General features: G+C 40.5%; 2 protein-coding genes across 2 annotated transcripts in view; one reads left to right on the top strand and one right to left on the bottom strand.

Moving 5' to 3' along the window:
- Positions 1–14,503, bottom strand: part of LOC133570515 (uncharacterized) — a 905,074-nt gene that overhangs the window by 869,346 nt on the left and 21,225 nt on the right. The window lies entirely within an intron of this gene.
- Positions 1–14,503, top strand: part of LOC133570610 (uncharacterized) — a 33,174-nt gene that overhangs the window by 17,626 nt on the left and 1,045 nt on the right. The window contains exon 3 of the mRNA XM_061923297.1: positions 12,803–13,025. Within this exon, the coding sequence (XP_061779281.1) occupies positions 12,803–13,025 (223 nt within the window). The remainder of the gene's footprint in view (positions 1–12,802; positions 13,026–14,503) is intronic.

Here is a 14,503-nt window from a genome sequence, read left to right as displayed (position 1 = left end):
TACTATATTTGATCATTTTCAATTATTTCGCCTTTCAATGTTTTCTTAAACCTTAACAAAGAAGTACATGTCTTCAGCTCATCACTGAGCTTGTTCCACCATTTAACTCCTAAAACTGAAATACATTTGTACTTTATATTTGTTCTTGCTTTACCTATTTCAAAAATCAATATCCCACGTACATTATAGTTTTCTCCTCCTAATTGAAATAACATAAGAATACAAGCTGGAAGGCTGTTGTTCTTTACTCCAAACATCATTTCCATTGTTTTTAAAAACACAATATCCGAACATTTTAACACATTAGAACTTATAAATAATGGATTGCTATGTTCATAGTATTATTCTAATGACCCTTTTTTGAAGTTGAATTATTGGGTCTACGTTTGTTCTATAAACATTCCCCCAAACTTCAACACAATATGTTAAATGTGGAAAAATAAAAGAATATAACATATGCAGACATTTCTTATTCAGCATGTGTTTTACTTTCTAAAGAATAGCAATGGATTTGGATATTTTTCCCTTTATATATTCAATATGCGGTTTCCAACATAATTCATGATCAATTATTATTCCCAAGAATTTAGTTTCATGTACTCCATCAATTTCCACTAGATTTAATTTGAATTGTGCTTCACAATTTGCCCTTGCACCACTAAACACCATACATTTACTTTTCTTATCATTTAATGATAACTTATTAATATCAAACCATTTTTTTAGCTGAATCAACTCAACCTCAACACTTCCTTCAAGTCTTCTCCTGAACAATATACATTTGTATCATCTGCAAACATAATACATTTCCATTTATTAGACACTGAACAAATATCATTTAAATATAGTAGAAATAACTTAGGTCCCAATACCCAGCCTTGTGGAACCCCACAAGTTACTCTTCTTGGCTGTGATTTAGTCTTAGTCATTTCCACATATTGAGATCTATTACTTAAATAACTACTTTACCCCTGTTGTGAAACACCTCTTATGCCATAGTTTTCCCATTTTTGCAGAAGTAAGGAATGTGTCAAAAGCTTTACATAAGTCAATAACTACTCCAACGGTGTGTTGCTTTTTTTCTATTGCTGTGGCTACGTTTTCTACAAAGTCCATCACTGCTAGGGATGTAGATGGATTACTCCTGAAGCCATACTGATGATCATTCAGTAGCTCATGTTTGTCAATCAACTTATCAAGTCTATTTACAAATCATTTCTCAAGAATTTTTGCAAACTGAGGTAGTAGAGGCCCGTGTCTATAATTTGAGACCATATGTTTATCATCATTTTTATAAATCGGAATAACTTTAGCAATTTTCATTTTGTCAGGAAAAGTTCCAGATGATAAAGATTTATTACATATGTGAGTAAACGGCTTCAGGACACAATCCTCCACCACTTTAACAAGTGACATATCCACGTTGTTACCATCGACAGATGTTTTGTTTTTAAACTTTCTGACCACTTCTAACACATCACTTTGACAAACTCCACCAAGAAACATTGCATTTTTAATGTCAGATACACGTTTGAACTTTTTCTCATCATTCATCCATCCATCCATCATCTTCTTCCGCTTATCCGAGGTCGGGTCGCGGGGGCAGCAGCCTAAGCAGGGAAGCCCAGACTTCCCTCTTCCTGTGGGACCCCGAGGAGTTCCCAGGCCAGCCGGGAGACATCGTCTTCCCAACGTGTCCTGGGTCTTCCCCGCGGCCTCCTACCGGTCGGACGTGCCCTAAACACCTCCCTAGGGAGGCGTTCGGGTGGCATCCTGACCAGATGCCCGAACCACCTCATCTGGCTCCTCTCCATGTGGAGGAGCAGCGGCTTTACTTTGAGCTCCCCCCGGATGGCAGAGCTTCTCACCCTATCTCTAAGGGAGAGATCACTCCCATCAGTCACTAAGAGTCCACTTTTTCTATTCCCATCAAATACATTTATAAAAATATTGTCAATCAGTGCTAAGCTGTCCTTTGTTATTCTGCTAGGTTTTACAATTAGTGGAGAGAAACTCAAGCTAAACAAAATCAGTGGTTTTCATGTGATCATTGAAGGCCTACTGAAAGCCACTACTACCGACCACGCAGTCTGATAGTTTATATATCAATGATACGGCCGGGTTAGCTTACTAAAGTGCAATTTTAAGTTTCACGCCGAAATATCCTGCTGAAAACGTTTCGGTATGATGACGCCTGCGCGTGACGTCACGGATTGTAGAGGACATTTTGGGACAGCATGGTGGCCAGCTATTAAGTCGTCTGTTTTCATGGCAAAATTCCACAGTGTTCTGGACATCTGTGTTGGTGAGTCTTTTGCAATTTGTTCAATGAACAATGGAGACAGCAAAGAAGAAAGCTGTAGGTGGGAAGCGGTGTATTGCGGCCGGCTGCAGCAACACAAACACAGCCGGTGTTTCGTTGTTTACATTATCGGGACAGCTACTATTTGGACAGGACTTTGTTAAAAAATACACATATTTGAACCGAAATTTGACCGAAACGACGCACACTTTAGCCGAATAAGCAGGCAAGCTCTAAAAGTACAGAAGCGGGCGGAAAAAAAAGAGACAACAATCCAAAATTCACCAATCTATTTCAGTCTTAACAAGCTAACGCTGGTCATTACATCCGTCTGCTGGTTTACACGCTTTTCCCGTGTATTATGTATAGTAAACACATAACATTTAAGGCAACGTTTAAGTGGGTACCTTGGAACATTAATTTGGACAATAACCTTACATGACAAAAATCAATAAAAAATAGCCAATGCTAATGTTTTAGTCGTACAACACGGACGTTGTTGTGGGACATTTTTGGACTGATTTAGAATTCTGACGTTACCTGTCAGTGGTGCTTCTTCGTGCTTGTGTATGTCCGCCTGGGGCTGCCTTCGACGGGGCTGACGGCTGACTGAGGGCCGCAGAGCAATGAGGTGCGAGGCAAGGGGTTCGGCTATAAGCCGCCTACCGGCCCGACCAGAGCAGGTGGAGATCCTTGGCCTCAGGCTCGAGGCCTATCTACAGCTCGCCATCCAAGACTTAGGGACCTGGCCTGCGTAAGCACAGGACCCGAAGTTCAATCAATGTGCGCACATAACATCAACATTAAGTCATCTATCGTTCGACCTTCAATAAATAATACTGCTAACATTAACAATTACATGCATGTATAAAATAAACACGACAGTACACAGTGTTGTCACTATGACGGGAGTAGCATCTGAACAGTAACAGTGACGTCACTACGACGGCTCTAACCAAAGAACAGCTGCAGTGTTCATTCATTGTCTTTACCACAGCATAAAAAGTGCAAATGGCCTTAAAACGCCACAATACTCAGATACCATATGTAAGTTGAAGCAGGAACAGGAAGTAGTTGTAAAAAGATGGCGGCGCTCCCGTAAGTTGCGACAACATTTAGTAATTATTATCAAATCCACTCTGTCAAAATACAAAGAAAAGGCGTGGGAAGCATCGACGTAATTTTTGTCATGCCTCCTCCAAAGAAGAGCGCACAGATGGAGAATGACATAGAGGAAATACGCAAGTCGCTAAACTTCATGTCAGGGGACCTGGCTAGCGTCTCCCAACAGCTAAGCAAGCTAACGGAGCTTGTAGATGAAGTGAGGAAACTCAAAGAAACAATCCGACAAAAAGACAAGACAATAACTGATCTTGAAAGGAGAGTTGAAAACTTGGAGCAGTACACAAGGATGGAAGATGTCATCATCACGGGACTAAACATCAGACCGCGCTCATATGCCCGAGCTGCTACGGCGGGCAGGAATGTTGGAGAGGACGCGGAGACAGAGGATCTGCAAACTCTGGAGGACCAAGTCTTGCACTTTTTGAAAGGAAAAGACATACACGTGGATGCAAACAATATCTCAGCGTGTCATACACTGCCACGCAGAGACAGAGCAAAGCCTGCAGTCCTTGTGCGCTTTGTAAACCGGAGACACAAAACGGAACTACTGAGACAAGGAAGAAAGTTAAAGGGATCAGCGGTGTATATCAACGAGCATCCGACCAAGAAAATATGGGATATAGCACGGGAAGCACGGATCCTCAGGAAAAACAACAAGATTGGAGCCACATGGACAAGAAACTGCAAGGTTTTCATTCAGCTGAATGGATCTACGCCGGAAAAAGCTAAAGTGATACTGGTAAGAGAACTTGAAGACCTCGAACAATTCAGATAATGTCGATTGTTCCATTTTTTGGACAATCACAATTGCACTCTCGTCGAGCTCATTTTTTGATCGTTCCTTTTTTGATGAGGACAGCTACAGTGAGATTTTTGATGAGCTTATTTTTGGAATGCTCAGACTATTTTTGTTGTTTTTTACTTTTTCTTACCTTGGATCATAAAGACATATACTCAACACCACGTAAAAACACTAACTTAATACCAAATACAAACTTGTTTTCATTTGGACTGTTTTGGGACGCTCATAATAGAGTAAAAGTATTGTCAGTTGTGTGCGTGTGTTTGTGTGGGTGTGTGTGTGTGTGCGTGTTTCAGTGGAGGTGGATACAAATGTGTTATCTGTACAAAGAAAAAGATGTAAATATATACTAAAATATAATGGGGAGTGAATTAAAAAATATCTTTACCAATGTTGGTGATAAGGAATTAGAATGTAGAAATACTGATAATAATCATAGTAGTGAACTGTATAATAATTATAATCACATCCAACTAGACTTCTACGACAATATCAATTACAACTGCAATTCAAATGAGTTTGGCAGTGACATAGATCCCCATTGTAATCTTTACAATAATATTACCAGCAACTGTGAGTACTACACAGACGAACAATTTAAATGTGTGAATGTGGACAAATCGTTTACTGTAATACATTTTAATAGCCGAAGCTTGTATAAAAATGTTGACAATATTAGAGAATATCTGAGCCAGTTCAATAAATTTAGTATTGTTGCAGTCTCAGAGACTTGGCTTGATGAGAATAAGTGTTGTGAAATAAGATTGGATGGTTATGAATTATTCACCACAAACAGAGTTGGAAAAAGGGGAGGAGGAGTAGCACTTTTTGTAAATCAAGATTTAAAATGTTGGAAGATTGACAGCAAATCAACTGCTATAGCTGGAGTTTTTGAATGTATAACTGTAGAAATTGAAGTAGAAAAATCAAAAAAAATAAATGTCAGTTGTGTTTATAGAACACCTGGATCATGTCTAGATACATTCAATCAAAAATTGGATTATTTGTTTAGTAAATCAAACAAGATCCATATTGTGTGCGGTGATTTTAATATTAATCTTCTGAACCCCATGGACAGTACCAAAACAACCCATTTTATAACAGGACTGTACAGCAATCATTTCTTTCCCCTTATCACAAAACCAACTAGAATAACAGTAGACTTTGCCACACTGATAGATAACATTTTCACCAATCAACCGGAGAATCAAATTTTACACCATTTCTTTGATGAGAGAGGGGCCAAAAAAGCAGTTCAATATAGATTTGTTAGACACCAAACACCAGAAACTATGGCAGCATTCAAGTCTGAGTTATGTGCTCAAGACTGGGGGGAGGTTTATACCTCCACAGACCCGAATGAGGCATATGAAACCTTTCTCAACATTTTCATAACACTGTATGATATAAGCACTGTCCAATGAAAAAACATGTCATTAAGGACAGCACTGTCAAGGACAAACCGTGGATCACAAAAGGGTTATTGAAGTCCTGCAAAAAGAAAAATGATCTTTACAGAAGACATTTAAAGCACAGAACCAAAGAAACTGAACACAAATATAAAACGTACAAAAATAAGTTAACACAAATAATAAAGCACAGCAAAAGAACATATTACTGTAACCTATTAGAACAACATAAAAATAGCATCCAGGGTACGTGGAAAGTTTTAAATGGTATCATTAAAAAAAACATGACAAATAATGAACATCCAAGCTATTTCATAGAAAATAATCAAACTATAAATGACCCTAAGGAAATAACGGATGCTTTTAACACCTTCTTTGTGAATGTTGGACCTAATTTAGCAAATTAAATTGCACAACCTGAAAACTGTGTCAAATTTAATGAACAAACCATTCAAAGGAACTTAGAATCGTTTTTTATTCCCCCCGTTTATGAAAGTGAAATCACAGAAATTGTAAATTCTCAGAAAAACAAGAAGTCAACAGACTGCTCTGACTTGGACTTTTCTCTGATCAAAGAAATTGTTGATTTTATAGCTGTTCCCTTCACTTATATATGTAATATTTCTTTTATAAAAGGAGTTTTCCCAAAGAAAATGAAAACGGCAAAAGTTATTCCCATCTTCAAAAGTGGAGATAAGCATCAGTTCACCAACTATAGGCCTATTTCTCTACTCTCACAATTTTCAAAAGTCCTTGAAAAATTATTTGTGTCAAGATTAGACAGTTTTATTGACAAGCATCACTTGCTAAGTGAACACCAATACGGTTTTCGAGCAAACAGGTCCACTTCCATGGCAGTGATGGAACTAGTTGAGGAGGTAACCACTGCTATTGATAAGAGGGAGTTTGTTGTTGGCGTTTTTATTGACCTGAGCAAGGCCTTTGACACCATCCATCACACATTACTTTGAAACAAAATGCAGAGGTACGGTTTTAGAGGTCTTGCTCATGATTGGTTGAAAAGTTATCTTGGTGGTAGAGAACAGTATGTGCATATGAACAATGTAGATTCAGATAAAAAGATTATAACACATGGAGTGCCCCAAGGTTCTGTACTGGGACCAAAATTGTTTTTATTGTATATTAATGATATCTGCAAAATCTTTAAAAAACTCAATTGTATTCTCTTTGCTGACGATACAAGTCTGTACTGTTCTGGGCAAGACCTTGGCCAACTCTTAGAGACTGTAGAGAGCGAACTCCATATACTAAAGCAATGGTTTGATGCCAATAAACTGTCAATCAACCTAAATAAAACAAAATATATAATTTTTGGAAATAGGAAAAATAACATACAGTGTCATATAAGAATTGATGATATGGAGATAGAAAGGGTGTATTCAACAACATTTTTGGGAATCTATATAGATGATAAATTAAATTGGAAACTGTACATAAATATACTTAAGACAAAGATGGCAAAAAATATTGCTATGTTACATAAAATCAAAAACTCCGTAAATCAAAAGGCTCTTATTATGTTATATAATTCTTTCGTACTCCCTTATCTTAATTATTGTGTTGAAATCTGGGGTAACAATTACAAAACAAACATCAACTCTATATTCTTACTTCAAAAGACAGCGATTAGAATTGTAAATTATGCAGATTATCATGACCATACCAATGCTCTGTTTATTAAATTAAAAACCTTAAAACTGCATGATCTTGTTGACCTCAACACTGCTATTGTGACGTACAAAGCTCATAACCACATGCTGCCTGGGTGTCTACAGGAGAGGTTCAAACCCAGAGAGAATACCTATGACCTCAGAGGTTCAGCTGTCTTCCAGAAAGCTAAGATAAGAACAAGCTTAAAAAGTAGATGTGTTTCTGTCAGGGGGGTTCAACTGTGGAACAGCTTGGATGATTCCCTAAAATGTTCCAGGTCCATTCACACATTTAAAAAAACACTTTAAGACCAATGTCTTGGAAAAATATATCACTCTTGAATCAACACAGTAGTTAATACTATGATCAATGTTAATTAAAATACTAAATGTGGGATATAAATAATAATGGAAGTATAATTGTTTGTATATAGTATATAAATTGGTACAAAGGTTTAACACGCGTATAAGGATATTTTACATGCCTTTACTGTGTATATAATTGAACAGTGTTCATGTTGTGTATAATGTGTATTTATAATATGTTGTACAAAGGACATTTCATCATTTTCGGAAGTTCATCTTGTACTTGACATTGTTTATAGGGTTAGGCGCTATAAGTGTTCAACTTCAGCCTAAACCCTTTCGGTCTGCAACATTTTCATTTTCATTTTCAATCTATGAATGTGCAACTGTTTGTTTATTTTGTTGACCATTGACCGAAGAATAATAAACTAAAAAAAAAAAAAAAAAAAAAACCAAAATAAAGACTCGACATAAATATAAATTCAATCAGATCAGAAACATTGGAGGCAACGGGATTCAAAGCCGATGCTAATCGCCTATAGGAAATACATGGGTACGGCTAGTCGCTACTATTAGCAAACAGATTCACTTACCAACTCGGCTTAATATCTTATCATCGACACACTCTCTCGTCGCAACACGTCCCTGATGTTCGGCACCTACAAGTTTACAATTAGTTGTAAAATGTTGGACGGTTGTTTTTACAATATGCAAGCAAACGACAACTTTAAAACATACCGGCTTCATCCAGGCCTGGCAGCCATCTTGGAATGCTAGATTTTATAGAGCGTGATTGGCTGCAGCGGGTCACGTGAGCACCGTGCGGGGGGGGGGGGGGGGCCCTCTTGTCACGTGTCACGTAACATCAGTAGCGCACTGAATTCTTGCATCCTTTAAGTGTCTTTCATGTCATACACACACTTGCCGGCGCCACGCAGCAGACCAGACGCTTTTTTGGAAAATCCACATTTTGTCTTTGAGAATGGAACACCCGCAGGTACTTAATTTGCAATTCTCTCTTTCTTTCTTTCGAACAACACACTTAAGTGTGTAGGTAACACGCGAACGTTAGGAGAACGTCCATTTTGTCTTGAGAATAGAACACCCGCAGGTACTTTGCAATTCTCTCTTTCTTTCTTTCGAACAACACACTTAAGTGTGTAGGTAACACGCGAACGTTAGGAGAACGTCCATTTTGTCTTGAGAATAGAACACCCGCAGGTACTTTGCAATTCTCTCTTTCTTTCTTTCGAACAACACACTTAAGTGTGTAGGTAACACGCGAACGTTAGGAGAACGTCCATTTTGTCTTGAGAATAGAACACCCGCAGGTACTTTGCAATTCTCTCTTTCTTTCTTTCGAACAACACACTTAAGTTCTCATAAGTGAACGCGAACGTTATGAGAACGTTAGGAGAACGTAGGGCATTGTTATGGGAACGTTAGTTTGTAACGTTCAAAGAACGTTAGGTTGTGGAGTTCTTGCTTGGTTAGCAGAACGTTAGCCAAGAACGTTTGGCAAGAACGTTTAGGGAACTGTTTAGGAACATGCTATTTTCGTCTGTTTTTGCTCTATATTGTCAGGACTAACACTCAAACAGAAAATTCAACAATAATTCTTTATTAGTGATAATTATAATACAATAGAAATGGAATGCAGTGGTTTTTACGTCTGTTTTTGTGCTATATTGTCAGGACTAACACTCAAACACAAAATTCAACAATAATTCTTTATTAGTGATAATTATAATACAATAGAAATGGAATGCAGTGGTATTTACGTCTGTTTTTGTGCTATATTGTCAGGACTAATTACATCATAATACATCACACAATTTCAAATCATTTCATTTTACAGTAGGAAGAAGCAAAGCGTCCTATCCAGGGACGTGCACATGATTAAAGAGGGGCAGGGGCTCAAAGTCAGAAAAGGGCAGGACATTTTTTTTTGGTCCTTTACACAATATGGAAATTAATGTAAAATTAAAATTGCTAATAGGAAGCTAACTACTTGTAAAAGTGATTGCCATTTCTTTTGTGTCAACAAATTATTGTTATAATGAGTTAATTCACATTATCATAGTCTTGGAAGACATGAAAAGCAACAAAACACTGGTTTATTATTAGACACAGTGCATTTTATTTTGAAAATGAACCCGGTGTTTTATTTTGTATTTTGTACACTACTTCCTGTCCCGCACGATCCGCTCTGCTCTGTGCGGACTTGATGTGCGGTGCTCAATGGGGCAGGGCCGACATCCGGGCAACTGAGCTACATACGGGTTCTTCGAGCCATAGCAACCTGACTGGCGTTGAAAACAAACCGTCGCCATTACTCTTTAACCTGTCGACCTGCGCTGATTAAACCCGTCATTCTGCCTCCAAAATGCCCAAAAACTGTGTTGTTTTTGGTTGTGCAAACCACAACTGGAAACAGGGAAAACAAAGGTCGTATTTTGTTCTGCCAAAGCGTGCTAAAAGCCCACAGAGACGAGACAAATGGCTCGCAGCTTTACACCGGGAAAACGAGGACGGTTCTCACTGGAGTCCCCCAAAATCCCGGGTCGTGTGTTCGGATCACTTCGTTTCTGGTAAATATAAGGAACAAAAATCCACCTTCTTAACCACAACTTGGTCCATGCTAATGTTGAACCCGTTGAATTTTTACTGAATAACGTTCGACAGCTGAAGTTGTTGTTGTTGCACAACAATAACATACGGTATAAAGGCTATTTCCAGTCATTCAGCAAATAATAAATCATAATACTGAACTGAATTTGAATGAGCTCTCTACAGATATAATAAATGTACAGATACTGGTAGCCACCGTGTCATCCTTATTATCATTTATCAACATACCTTGGGTGATTTAACCATTTTTATGTGATTTATTCGTTATATAACAACCGAAGCGAACAACCGACCTGGTGCGCTTGTGACTCAGTGGCCTAGTGGTTAGAGTGTCCGCCCTGAGATCGGTAGGTTGTGAGTTCAAACCCCGGCCGAGTCATACCAAAGACTATAAAAATGGGACCCATTACCTCCCTGCTTGGCACTCAGCATCAAGGGTTGGAATTGGGGGTTAAATCACCAAAATGATTCCCGGGCGCGGCCACCGCTGCTGCCCACTGCTCCCCTCACCTCCCAGGGGGTGATCAAGGGTGATGGGTCAAATGCAGAGAATAATCTCGCCACACCTAGTGTGTGTGTGACAATCATTGGTACTTTAACTTTAACTTTAACTTTTAGACATAAAGATTTCCAAATTCCATGTCCGGCCATTGTGTAGGATTATCAGTCCACGCATCTGCTGGAAGGCGGTAAGGGCAACTACAGAACATTTTAACTCGTATCTTAACCTAGCCTCACTGGAAAGACTATTTACATAATCATACGCCATTTAGAACAGTTTAAAATGCCGTGAAACCTCGTTAAATGCCTTTTCTGTCAATGCTGTGTTCGCTGTGAGCTGGTTTGTTTTCAACCAATTCAATATGGCGACCGCGTTGCTAGAGGATTGGAGGGCGGAAGTGACGTAGGTCCGCCCTCGCCCATTGATGCGCCGTGCTCCGACGTCCGGCAAAAACAGAAGCTGGCACACTGAATACTAGAATAATACAGCGTGTTTCTGAAATATTACCCATATTAGATGCTGAATAAGTGGACGGCGACTAGACCATAACTCACAGGTTCAAGTTGCTCCACTGTCACGTCTCCTCACGGGCACAGTTGGCTCTCTCTCCTCTTACTTACTCACTCACTCGCCCTCTCTCTCTCTTTCTGGCGGAAGTGGCAGGCTTAAACAACCCGGTATTACAAGAAAACGTGGAGTTTTTGTACCGCTGGTTTTTTTGTTTGTTTTTTTTACATCCTTGACAGGAATTTATTACTGTTGTTTAAAGAAGAAGAAAAAAAGAGAAAAAGCACACACAGGCAGAGGGCACTTTTTAAGACGAGGCAAAAAAGGGCAGGGGCTCAAGCACCCATAGGGCCCTATGTGTGCACGTGCCTGATCCTATCCCTTTCCCACTTCAAAGCGTTTACAAATATATAGAATCATTTACTGACCTTTTTATACAACAAAATAACATATATGAATTAGTGTACAACAGTTTTGTAATATGTAATTAATTCATGAACGGGGCTTTATATTAAGCCCGGTCAGAATAACGTCATTTATTCTTGTGTACTGTTCCAGTTCGTCCACTCGGTCCGTTATTTGTTCTATTTGTACATTTTTTGCGTCATTCTCGACTCGTAGAATTTTGACCTCCTCCACCAGCTGCATAATTGTCTGTTGGTACTGCTTAATGGCTGATACCTCTGCTGTTCAAAATTCAAGCCATCTCCTTATCTCCTCACCTTCATCAGGAGAGAGCACCTTCTTTGGCCCCATGTTGATCTTGGCTGTCGCAGGTGTTCACTGCCTTCGGCCTAGGCTGTCCCCGGTCCCGATAGATGTCGTCTAATGCCCAAGATCTTTGATGGGATCCCGTCTGGCCTGGCAAGCCTCGCTCTAGCCTCTCTCGCGCTAGCCTCGCCGTTGTCACCGCGATGTGGTCCCGCTGCTGCCAGCCGCCAGCTGGGCCTCTCCAAGATCTTTGATGGGATCCCGTCTGGCCTGGCAAGCCTCGCTCTAGCCTCTCTCGCGCTAGCCTCGCCGTTGTCACCGCGATGTGGTCCCGCTGCTGCCAGCCGCCAGCTGGGCCTCTCCCTCGTCGCTCTGCTGCCGTCACACGCCGCCGCCGCCAACTGCCGGTCCCGTTTTGATTGATTGGTGAAGGTGAAGGTGGTTGACGCGAGGGGAGGGGCGATGGTGCGGCGGTGACCTTAGAGATGTATCGGGCCCTTCACAAAACATCCACATCCGCCCTGCAGCTGAGCTTTGAACCGGGGGTGTGAGGGCCTGGATAACGAGAGAAGGCAGCGATGCGGCTGCTTCCCCATCAACGACACCGTACATCACTGGTAGCGCGTTATTACCCACCTCTGTTTATAAAGCAAGTTTGAGTATCACTGGCAAATGTTCACCTAGTCGCATATATGTGTCCTCTTTTTGGGATTTCACAATATGGTCAGCCTAATGTAACCGAGGGTTTATATAAGTCGCCTATACTGTGTGTGTGTGTGTGTGTGTGTGTGTGTGTGTGTGTGTGTGTGTGTGTGTGTGTGTGTGTGTGTTGAACAGGACATTCAGCAATTGTTGGAAAACTTGCCGCCAGACCAGCGGGAACGACTGGAGGAGTACTACTTTGAAAAGGAAAGGGCCATACTCCTCGAACGTCAAGTTGCCGCAAAGGCCCTTCAGGATGCCGGAAAGGCCCTTCAGGATGCCGGAAAGGCCCTTCAGGATGCCGGAAAGGCCCGTCAAGATGCCGGAAAGGCGCGAGATGAGCTTGTCCAGAACCAATGTAAGGAAGGTAGATTCTACAAACCCCGTTTCCATATGAGTTGGGAAATTGTGCTAGATGTAAATATAAACGGAATACAATGATTTGCAAATCCTTTTCAACCCATATTCAGTTGAATGCACTACAAAGACAACATATTTGATGTTTTTTTTTTGCAAATGATAATTAACTTAGAATTTCATGGCTGCAACACGTGCCAAAGTAGTTGGGAAAGGGCATGTTCACCACTGTGTTACATGGCCTTTCCTTTTAACAACACTCAGTAAACGTGAGGAGACACATTTGTGAAGCTTCTCAGGTGGAATTCTTTCCCATTCTTGCTTGATGTACAGCTTAAGTTGTTCAACAGTCCGGGGGTCTCCGTTGTGCTATTTTAGGCTCCATAATGCGCCACACATTTTCAATGGGAGACAGGTCTGGACTACAGGCAGGCCAGTCTAGTACCCGCACTCTTTTACTATGAAGCCACATTGATGTAACACGTGGCTTGGCATTGTCTTGCTGAAATAAGCAGGGGCGTCCATGATAACGTTGCTTGGGTGGCAACATATGTTGCTCCAAAAGCTGTATGTACCTTTCAGCATTAATGGCGCCTTCACAGATGTGTAAGTTACCCATGTCTTGGGCACTAATACACCCCCATACCATCACACATGCTGCCTTTTACACTTTGCGCCTATAACAATCCGGATGGTTCTTTTCCTCTTTGGTCCGGAGGACACGACGTCCACAGTTTTTAAAAACAATTTGAAATGTGGACTCGTCAGACCACAGAACACGTTTCCACTTTAATCAGTCCATCTTAGATGAGCTCAGGCCCAGCGAAGCCGACGGAGTTTCTGGGTGTTGTTGATAAACGGTTTTCGCCTTGCATAGGAGAGTTTTAACTTGCACTTACAGATGTAGCGACCAACTGTAGTTACTGACAGTGGGTTTCTGAAGTGTTCCTGAGCCCATGTGGTGACATCCCTTACACACTGATGTCGCTTGTTGATGCAGTACAGCCTGAGGGATGGAAGGTCACGGGCTTAGCTGCTTACGTGCGGTGATTTCTCCAGATCCTCTGAACCCTTTGATGATATTACGGATCGTAGATGGTGAAATCCCTAAATTCCTTGCAATAGCTGCTTGAGAAAGGTTTTTCTTAAACTGTTCAACAATTTGCTCACGCATTTGTTGACAAAGTGGTGACCCTCGCCCCATCCTTGTTTGTGAATGACTGAGCATTTCAAGGAATCTACTTTTATACCCAATCATGGCACCCACCTGTTCCCAATTAGCCTGCACACCTGTGGGATGTTCCAAATAAGTGTTTGATGAGCATTCCTCAACGTTTTCAGTATTTATTGCCACCTTTCCCAACTTCTTTGTCACGTGTTGCTGCCATCAAATTCTAAAGTTAATTATTATTTGCAAAAAAAAAAAGGTTGATCAGTTTGAACATCAAATATGTTGTCTTTGTAGCATATTCAACTGAA

This window comes from Nerophis lumbriciformis, linkage group LG28 (assembly GCF_033978685.3).
Source record: "Nerophis lumbriciformis linkage group LG28, RoL_Nlum_v2.1, whole genome shotgun sequence".
In the NCBI taxonomy this organism is placed as follows: Eukaryota; Metazoa; Chordata; class Actinopteri; order Syngnathiformes; family Syngnathidae; genus Nerophis; species Nerophis lumbriciformis.
The sequence above is the reverse complement of the archived record's forward strand: the minus strand, read 5'-3'. Positions and strand labels throughout refer to the sequence as shown.